General features: G+C 31.4%; 2 protein-coding genes across 2 annotated transcripts in view; one reads left to right on the top strand and one right to left on the bottom strand.

Moving 5' to 3' along the window:
* LOC139822894 (aminopeptidase N-like) overlaps window positions 1–11347 on the bottom strand; it is an 85946-nt gene that overhangs the window by 57685 nt on the left and 16914 nt on the right. The gene's annotated exons all lie outside the window — the stretch shown is intronic.
* Window positions 4556–5783, top strand: LOC139822877 (uncharacterized; the record flags this gene model as incomplete). The annotated part of the gene is made up of 3 exons (XM_071795034.1): window positions 4556–4699; window positions 4769–4888; window positions 4970–5783. Coding segments are annotated over 3 exons (1059 nt in total), but the record flags the coding sequence as incomplete, so codon positions are not given.

Raw genomic sequence — 11347 nt, 5'->3', positions numbered from 1 at the left:
CCCTGATTCATATACAATTCTTTAAAACTCGGTCAATTATTTCCCGAAAAATTGGAAAAATTTCGAATACCGATTCCCAAAAAGATCGGTAACAAAAAACTATACACTCTATAACACTCCTCGGAAAATTCTACCTCTATTTTATATACTTTTGGTAAAAATTTGGTCGAATAGTTTAAGAGTGTATAAAGAACTTTCCAGGACTGTCCTGGAAAAAATTCATGTCCTACGGCACGTTTCGGGACAATTTTTTGAATCTGATTACATATATATGCGTTATATTCCAGGACTGTACATTTCAAAAAACGTAAACAGTCCCGGAACATACCTCTAGACCTACATATATATATATATATATATATATATATATATATATATATATATATTTAAAATTTATAAATATAAAGATTGCAATTATAATTAATTAAAAAATCATTTATAAACATAAAAATTAAATTCGTAAATGTAATGTATAGAAATCCCCGTTCTGGCAAATTTGCTTTTATATCAAAAAAAGTCACATTAAAAACCTTTACTTTAGCATAATAGTATTTAAATTTAATATTTAAATGCATAACAATAATTACATATTAACTATATCGAGAAAAAAAGTAGTTCATAATGTTCTTTTTACTCTTATTAAATTTATATTAGCTATTAATATGTTTATAAGCGGCCACGAGCAACAACAGAGAGATATTGAATTAAAATAAAAACAATTTCTTAAATAAACAATACACATGCTTAACGTTTCGACTGTACTTAGTCTTCTTCGGAACGGATTACTACGATAGAAGAAGATAAATATAAAAAAACATAATAATTAATGTTCAAGTTTACATACTAAAACATTAAACATTAGTCTAGAATAAACATTAAACAATCATCTAATAATATAAACAAAGTAAACAATAATCTAATTAAATCACAAATATAAAAACGCCGGAATAATCGAATAAAACCATAACAAGATAAATTTATATTTATATTGAGAAGTGGTAAAATCTCTTCTGTCAGGAAGAGAATGTAAAGAATTATTAACGGAGGTATTCTGATTTAAAAGATCTTTAAAATATATATTTTTCAGGAACTTTTTATAGGGAAACGAAGAAAGTGAATAACGTCAAATTTTGCATGTTGTCTTCACCTTATTTTAAAAATTTGTTTTTATTTTTTAAGTAACAAAAATGCTCTTCTTTTCTGTTATATCCTGGTCACCATAAATGACAGACGGTGTAAATAATTCTAGCTGTTCTAGGTATCTGAAACGCAAAAAGCTAAAATTTTCTTATTCAGAAGAAGTATATGTGGCTATAGTCTGAACTAAAACTAAACCAATATTTCCATTCTAGGTTCTAGGCGGCTTTTTTATCAAAAATATTATTAATCAATATTAAATAAACCATTTACGATCTGAGCTTAGATTTTATATAGTAGCCTAATAATATTTTTTTATATACTATATTTACATATTTTTCCAACTTTAATCAACTATAATACGCGCCGATTAACTTGTCAGACTTACAACACAGCTCCTATTGGATTAATAAAATCCCCTCACACCCCTCTAATTAAATCGATTTAAATAATAGTAAAGAATTTACTACTCCAACAGGAGCTGTGTTGTAAGTCTGACAAGTTAGTCAGCGCGCAATTTATTAAGATTGGAAAAAATATACGTGTAATTATACATAAAAAACATTATTAGGCTATTAAGATCCAAGCTCGGATCGTACACGGCTTATTTAATATTGATTGATTGTATAACGGTCACACATAAAACGGTTTTATTTCTCTTATATTACTAAAAATCAGAATAATAAATTTATTTCGCCAGTGAATAGAATAACAGTTAAAGCAGCTTAAATCGACAGGTATCAGAAACGTAAAAACCAAAAATTTTCTTATTCAGAATAAGTGATATGGGTTATCGTCTGAACCAGAATAAACATTTTCTTTTAATAAAATACTAATAAAATTTTGAAAAAAGTTATAATATTTTAAATAAAAAAGCCGCTCAGAATGGAAATATTGATTTAGTTCTAGTTCAGACGATAGCCATACTTCTCCTGCAGAATAAGAAAATTTTAGCTTTTTGCGTTTCAGATACCTAAAACAGCTAGAATTATTTACATCGTCTGTCATTTATAGTGACCAGGATATAACAGAAAAAAGAGCATTTTTGTTACTTAAAAAATAAAAATAAATTTTTAAAATAAAGTGAAGAAAACATGCAAAGTTTAACGTTATTCACTTTCTTCGTTTCCCTATAAAACATTCCTGAAAAATATATATTTTAATGATCTTTTAAATTAAAATATCTCCGTTAATAATTCTTTATACATTCTCTTCCTAACGTGTGTGTGAAGCTATCGTCTCATTTTGCAGAAACTCACAAATTATTGAGAGTTCTGGCTTCTTTCAAAAAACGCGTCAGTACAAACTGAGACGCTATGTTCACGCAGCGTCTCATTTTGTCCTACACAAGTTCCACCACTGTATCTCATCAGATTTTGCAAGATCTATAGTTCTATAACAGTTCTATAAAGAGTTTATCTTATCAGATTTTGCAAGATCTATAGTTCTATAACAGTTCTATAAAGAGTTCTGCCATATAAAAGCAAAAAAATTATAAGGTACTAAAAAAAATTACAATGCATCGAGTATACCGGTTGAGACGCCAGTTGAAATCTCGGAGTTCCGGTTTATGTAAAATATTTTTCGAGTAGTTTTGAGCATATTGAAACATTTTCTAAAGAGTTCCGAGCGTTAGAATCTTTGTGTTATATTTAAAAAAATTAATATTAACCGAAAAGTAATCATGACAGAAGAAGATGAGACGCTGTGCGAAATCTCGGAGTTTTGGCTTATATAAAATATTTTTCGTATAGTTCTGAGCATACTAAAGCATTTTCTAAAGAGTTCCCGCCACTAGCTACGTTGTATATATATGTTTATTAACTTTAGCAAACACTACGTTGTATAATTTTTAAATAAATTAATACCGCTCGGAAAATCAGGAATTTATCGAAAATAAGGTGAGACGCTGGCCGTATTTCGGCAGTTCTGTGAGTTCTGCTATAATTCTCGTGTAAGTAGTTCTGAACGTGTTCTAATGTTGTCCCATTTTATTCTGGCAATAAGCATTATTTATTCATTTTTTAAATAATTCTTATCGCTCGAGAAAGACCCTATTCTCGATAAATTTCTGACTTTCGTGCGTTATTAATTTATTTAAAAATTATACAACATTGCCAATGCCCGGAACTCTTTAGAAATTGTTTTAGTATGCTTAGAACTGTACGAAAAATATTTTATATAAGCCAGAACTCCGAGATTTTCTACAGCGTCTCACCCACATACCCGTAAATGCGTCTTTTTTGGGCGATAAAAATTATTTAAAATATGAATAAATAATGCTTATCGTCAGAACTCTTTAGAAATAAACGTTAGAATACGTTCAGAACTATACGAGAATTATAATAGAACTCACTGTTACCCATGTGTATTGTTTATTTAAGAAAGTGTTTTTTATTTTTATCCAATTATCCTTCTGTTGTTGCTCGTAATTTGGCCGCTTGAACATGCATAGGTAAAATAAATTTAATAAGAGTGCAAGAAACATTATAAACTACCATTTTTTTCTCAATATAGTTAATAATATAATTATTGGTATGCATTTAAATATTAAATTTAAATTTATTATGCAAAGTAAAGGTTTTTAATGTAAGACTTTTTTAGATAGAAAAGCATAGAACGGTTTCTATACATTACATTTATGAATTTTAGTTTTTATGTTTATAAATATTTATTTAATTAATTATATTTGCAATCTTTATATATTTATAAATTTCAAATATATATACATATATATATATATTATTTATTTAATTATAAATATAAAAATTAAAATTTGTATACAAGCAATGTAACGTATATAGCGGGTATAGCGTATCGTCGATTTGTCAACTCGAGACTCGGCACTCGGCGAGACACGAGACGCGATACTCGAAATGCGTGGCATCGTGGTATAGCCGGCAAGCCGGCCCGTGCAAAGCGGCAACGTCACAGCTCAAGAGAGACAGCAGATCGTATGTCTGCCCTTCTCTCCCCGCTCGAAGCTTGCCGAGGGCCTAGCGTACACGGACAGAGGAAAGGCTTGCGCGACCAGCATATCCCCTCCATCTGAGTAGTTCGGACACGAACCATAGCCTGAATACGAACCCATGTATCGTTACCCGAGTCCTCTCTGATCGTTACCGAGCGTAACGCCGTAGTTGACGTCCACTTTCTCAGAGGGCAGATCCGGCAGATTAGACTAGAGACCCTCAAGGGAGAGTCTGGAAACCCAACGTTCACTTCCTGATTGGTGCAGCCATTTTGCAGCAAAATTTACTAGATGTTACATTTTGGATGAGTTTAGATCAACAACTGAAGTTACGAATCTGTTATTATTCGAGGTTAGAGTAGCATCTTCGCTCAACGTACGCAGACCTGTCCGGAACGAAAATTTTTTTTAAGTTAGGGAAATGTCTGGCCGTATTGTAAACGATGACGGGTTGTTGCGTGCCAGATTGTAATAACAGCAAAAAGGATTTATAATGAAACGTTTTCCAAAAATCCTGCAAGAAGAGCGTTGTGGGCAGCATGCATTTCAAGGTTAAACTGGACACCGACTGATAATACATACATATGTGAAGTAAGAAATAAAACATATGTGTATAATATATATTAAAGTAAAAAGTTTAATAAAAATTTTATGTTATAGGTACATTTTTTAGATGACATGTGGGAAACAACTCGTGTTGATAGTAAAAAAAAATTAAAACTCAATGCAATACCTACTCTTTTCCCAAATTATGTAGTAAAGAGAGAATCTTTAGTAGAGGTTTGTAAAACAAATAAAATATTTCTTAAAATACTTTGTATAAATAAAAGTAAAATAATAAATATATTTTTTATTTTTTAGGAAAAAGATGAAAATGAAAACAAAAATGAATGCGAAGCTATAGATGTTGCAGATGATGAAAATAAAAACAAAAATGAATACGAAGCTACAAATGTTGCAGAAGATAAAAATGAATACGAAGCTACAAATGTTGCAGAAGATGAAAATGAACACGAAGCTATGAATGTCATAGAAGATGAAAACAAAATAACAAGAAAAGAAATAAAAAGAAAAAAACAAGATGACAGTCGTATGATTACAGAATTTTTAAATAATTCTAATTCTACAAAAAAACAAAGTATTAGTGAAGAATGTAATGATAATGAGTTATTTTCACCAATTCCACATAGTAATACTATTGTGTTTAATAATATTGAACTGAATGTACTGTACAATATAGCAGGATATATAATTGCAAATATAAAAAAAAATATGACTCATTGTGATAACTGTATATCATCTGTTGGATCAAAAAAAGTACAAAATGTTAAATATAATAATTTAGTTTTACTTAGGCGTTACAAGATAGAAACACTGTTTTTTGTCAAACCGAATATATTTGATTTTTTTGTGAAAATGGAAACAATTTTTAGAAATTGTTTTCCTCACATTAAAAATAAAAACAAAAATTTAAAACAATATTTTATTACTCAATTTTCTCAAATAGATTGCAATATTTTAGATTGTCATAATTTAAAATACAAAATTATATTTAAGTACACTATATTTAGGTTGCGAATAGCGAACAAAAAAAAAGTATTAAAAAGGCGATCATACAATAGCAAGACAATGGCAATGCATTGTAATCTTAAATAAATAATACAATTCCATTGTATCACTTGATTTTTATTATTTCAAAATTTCCTATAAAAGTTACTAGTTGCTGCAAAATGGCGGACGTTTTCCAGACTCTCCCTTGAGGGTCTCTAATTAGGACAGACATCCCCCGAAGCCGGATGGCCGCTCTCAGGTTTCTCTCTGATAATAGTCAACAACTTCGCGCAGGTCATCCCGATTGTCAGTAAAATATTCAGAATTTTTAAGTACTTCGAACGCTTTAGTCACATCAGGAATAGGTTCATCCACGCACAGTTCATGAGAACAAATCATGTGTTACTTTGTCGCGTTATTTGTGTATTTATATTTGTACTTCAATGATTAATGTGTATCTATGTATGTAACCGTTATTTCTGCATCCTTGAGATATTTTGTCAGGAGATATTTTGCCAGGGGATATTTTGTCATGGGATATTTTGCCAGGGGATATTTTGTCATGGGATATATTGTCGCGAGATGTTTTGTCGCAGGAATAATAAGACCGGGATATTTTGTCGTGGGATATTATGTCCGGGATATTTAGTCGTGACACCCGTTAAAAGATGCTTAAATAATTTATTAGAATTAAGCGTTGATATAATTTTATTATTTTATTTTATTTTATTTTTACTTTTGTTTTATTTTATTAATAATATTTTATTAATAAGAATATTTTATTATATCACACGTGCGTGGAAAGTGGCCCATTACGCGCGCGCAATAATGGGCCACTTTCCACGCACTTTGTAATATAAAATAGGGTGTGTAACACATGCGGGATGAGAATTGGACACTCGTGCGGGTGATCGCACTCGCCTTCGGCTCGTGCGTCCACTCCGCACTCGTGTCCAATTCTCAACTTCCCGCACTTGTTACACAAATAACTATTAGAGAAAAAAATAAAAGTAGTTAAGAAAAACACGCAAGATTACTTATAAAATTTATGAACGGTTGTTTTTATTTATGACGATAATGATTTATCTCGTTAGTTTTGATTGTCATTTTCAGTTTAATAATTGACCAAGATGTAACTAAATTTAATAAAATATTATATTTTTTTAAAAAATTTACTTTTTTTAAATTAAAATTTTTTATAGGTGTTCCAAGGTACAAAAGAGAGTGTTCCAAGGTACATCAAGCTGCTGTACCTTAAAACAAAATTTCCAATTATAAAAATTGCTATATCCTCTTACCAGATAGTAATAAAATTTAGGTTTTTTATACTAAAATATGTAGGGAAGACCGGGGCGGAGTCGTCACCGGGGCGGAGTCGTCATTACAATTATCTAAAAATCTGTATGTTGTGTGAACTCGCCATTAATATTGTAAATTATGGTACCCATATGACCAACGGAGTTTAGTGAGATTATATGCCATGTTGTGATTTTCGTTAAGGCGAACGTGTTTTCAGAGGTCAAAAGTAAAATTTTTGCGCGTCGAAAATTTTTAAATATTTTAAACGTTATTTTATCTCTCCGAATCTCGAGATAAGTGATTCTGAAGAGTAATGCTGAACACGAATCTAGTGAAATTTTTTTATTTTCGTTGATTTCTAATATTTCATGAGCGATCAAACTTAAATTCTATGTCTGGGGCGAAGTCGTCACCAAGCCATATCATGGAGGCTTTGAACGAAAATCAAAGTCAAAGGAGCAGCAGTAGTCGGATTCCGACGAGGACTTGGATAATATGTGCTGTGTGTGTTCAGAGATGACAGAATAGAGCTGACGAGAAACAGTGCATTTTGTGCGAGCGTAGGGCACATAAGTGTATGCGCTTTTCTTGTAAATATTTTCCGCCATCATGTTTTTAATTAACGTTTCCACTTTTCTATTAAAAAATAATTAATAAAATGTATCCTATCATTTTTCATGATCGGAATGATGAATTTTCATTTAAAATTCAGTCCGAGAATGGAGTGACGACTCCGCCCCGGTAATTTTGACATTTCAATTTTTGCACTTTTGTCGTTTTCACTCTATACCAGTTGAACAAAGTGACGTAGACCAAAAATGTCCTTATAAATTTTGTAACCAAGGGTTCACTCTTTACAACGGTATACCTTATTTTACTAAATTATTTTCGTTGTTAAAATCGGCAACAAAGAAATAGTGACAACTTTGCCCCGGTCTCCCCCATATGTACTTTAATAATATATTTTTTTCAAAATTTTTAAATTAAAACTGTGGCTCAAAAAAATCATAAACTTAAAAGTATTCCGAGGTACAGCACTTTCCCCTACTTGTGTTATTTATTTGCCTTCTATTAAATTAACATAAAAATTAGAATGTACAAATTGGGACGTGTATAAAATGTGTTAAATTTAAAATTGTTTATTTTATACGAAAGCATATACAGCTTATCTTTTTTAATAGTATTTTTAAGTAGTATTAATAGTAATTTTAAATATTATTAATAGTATTTTAATAGTAGTTATTATTTTTATCTGCGAGTCCGTTGTTTCCTCCATTGTTTCTTCCGTTGTTTCTTCCGTTGTTTCCTCCGTTGTTTCCTCTGTTGTTTTCTCCGTTTCCTTCGTTGTTTCCTCTGTTGTTTCCTCCGTTGTTTCGTCCGTTGTTTCCTCCGTTGTTTCGTCCATTTTCTTCGTTGTTTCCTCTGTTGTTTCCTCCGTTGTTTTGTCCGTTGTTTCTTCTGTTGTTTCCTCCGTTGTTTCCGCCGTTGTTTCTTTCGTTGTTTCCTCCGTTGTTTCCTCTTTTTTCCTTGCCTTTCCAAGTGAATGGATTGTTGCCTTTAAGAAAAAGGACATAAGGCTTAAATTGCTCTGGCTTCTCTAAAATCGACAAATTTATAAGTAATAATTTAAATGCTTTTATGATATAAAATTGCATAAGAAAAAAGAGAGAAACGCATTTATTTTTATTCTAGAGTAGAGGGGGCAGGGTCAAAAGTAACACGGAATGAACGTAACAAACGCAATTACTTAAAACCTATTATTTTTGTACAAATCTATCCGCTGCTATTTGTCGTCTTTTGAATGCCTCTCTCGCCTCAGTAGCGTTCAAAACTCAGTGTTGAAAGATTATGCGTTTATTGCGTCGACGCAAAAAAAAAAACACGACCAAAGTAAGTAATTTGTGTTTTTTTTTCAATTTCTCAATATTTTATTAGAAATTTAATTTGCCCTCTTATTTATTGTCTATAAATCAATAACTATTCCTTTAAGTAGTTTGGTACATGAAAACAATATTTGGAAGTTAGTTTTTTAAATAAAAATCAATGTTGGACCAATTCTAGCAGTCAGGATAAAAGTAACAGACTGTTACTTTTATCCCGATACGAAAGTAATCATTGTTATTGGTATTGACTTCCATTTAGAATGCCGAATATACGAAAGAGGAAAACGAACAGAGGTTTAGCAACGCCCGAAATATATAAATTGCGACAAAAAAAGTCCATAAGGCTTGAACTAATAACACATTTTATTATGTATTTTGCCATAATTATCTCTCTGAATAGTGACTTCTTTCTTAATTTTGTAGCAGATACTAAAGTATTCCATACTTTTTTTTTATTAATTTCTAATTTTTTTAGTCTATATTAATATCAATCTCAAGGTCTTAGAATTTTGTTACCTTTCAAATTTTTACTATTTACGGGTATAGGTAATTACCTAATCTTAACTCAAAAATAGTTTATGTTATAAAGAAGAAATTTCTTGTTACGTTAAAAACTTTCTTTAATTTTATGTTTGTATAATTTTATGTTTAAAATAATTAAAAATGCCTAGACGTATTATAATTATTTGAGAGAAAAGTATCCTTGTCTTGAAGCAATTATCAAGACTGAAATGAAACGTTTTGCTACATTGATTATGTTTGTTTCTATTTTATTTACCCTGTTACAATCAACTCTGAGTCTTGTTACAACTGGCCCTAAAGTTAGGGATAATTGTAACAAATCTCGATCTTCATAAAATTTGATTTTTCTACTTAATTATAAAATGTGATGAGATTTTATCCATCCTATAATGTAGGCAAAGAATGTGTTTACCATATGAAGAAGAAAAAGTTTATATGCAAACAAGCAAATGGAAAATATCGATGCAAATAAAGCAAAATGTTACTTACCTTTGGTAACTACCCAGGGCTTCGGTTCGGGTTTTGAAGTCATTTTTAAATGTGTACTGTAAACATGGTAAACATATCTTTTAGTTAATGTATGCAATAAATATCTGTACAGTTCAACGACTGGTAATAAACAAAACAAAAAACGGACATGTATACGCGAATAATAAAGATTTATACAATGCATTTAACATTTAATGTCTGCCATAAAAATTGCGTTTCGCACTCTTCTACTGGTATTTTCAACGAGTGGAAAATCACGGTCGCGACTAAAACCATTCGTGCGAACATGGAGAAAATTTAAAAGAGCACAATATCCGCCCGTCGTTAAGCGTCGCAATTGAAATTTCGTTTTGTTACTACGAAAAATAAAACTGCTTGCAAGGACGATGCAGTATGGATACTTAGAGTGCGAATGTATGTATACATACAATAGATTGATATTTAACATTAGATTTAAGAACAGAAATGTTCAGCATTGTATTTCGTAATTTTACAAGTTTCTGAGTCGTATAAAAAAATATATCGTACAATATTTGTAAAAGAGTTATTATTTTTAAAGTAACAATTTTATTAATATCTCGCCCGCAAATTAATTTATGTGTATTGTCAAAGATACACGAGACTTCTCACTGAATTCACTCGTGGATTTTCTTTTCGCGAGAAATGACACGCCTCAATAAGCCAGAACTTTGAATCGCCTTGCGCGCATACACGGAAGAAGGGTACGCGTGGCGAGAAATACACCGGCAACCATCATCAGCGTCCCTTATATACAGTATAGAACGCGTTAACGAGCGTTTACACGAAAAGTGACACCGATCATTCCGGAACGCCACGTTTTGCGAGAGGAGCGAGAAGATGTTTCAGGTATTCATAAAGGCGGCTCGTTAATTACGCCCGACGTCTTAAAGTAATTAACTCCAATGGGCCCTCGGATCTGTCCGGGTCGCGACGGTTCCCGGCCATGCGGTCGCGGTTAATGTAATTCCAGTTCGTCTTCTGATTCTCCCTCCCCCCTTCCCCTTGCGCAATTACGAGAGAGCGCTTCTCCTGGCGATTTTCTACCTCTCATGGATTTAACGCGATATTCATCCTGTTAACCGAACCCGAACGAGCGGATTGGTTTGAATATAATAGGGATAAGTAAGAGTAATTTTGCCACTGTGTGGGGGATAAATGTGGCACATTTGAACAAATGTTGGAGTACTTTTTAATGATAAATTATGACAAAATTGCGAAAGAAGCACTTAATAAAGGAACCTATACGATTCTTGGTATATTATGGCTTTAAATTTCCTAAAAATTCTCTAATGTTATCAATGTATTCATTAAAAGCAATCTATCCAGTTTTTTTAACTATCAATCGTTAGTAATACAATTACAATATATATCGATTGGAGTATAATCATAAATTAGCCGCTAAGCGCAATCAAATAAATAGAACAAAGGGCAAAATCCAAAAAGTGTCATTGTTTTAGTGACAATAGTTACGATA

This window comes from Temnothorax longispinosus, chromosome 12 (assembly GCF_030848805.1).
Source record: "Temnothorax longispinosus isolate EJ_2023e chromosome 12, Tlon_JGU_v1, whole genome shotgun sequence".
Classification (NCBI taxonomy): Eukaryota; Metazoa; Arthropoda; class Insecta; order Hymenoptera; family Formicidae; genus Temnothorax; species Temnothorax longispinosus.
The sequence above is the reverse complement of the archived record's forward strand: the minus strand, read 5'-3'. Positions and strand labels throughout refer to the sequence as shown.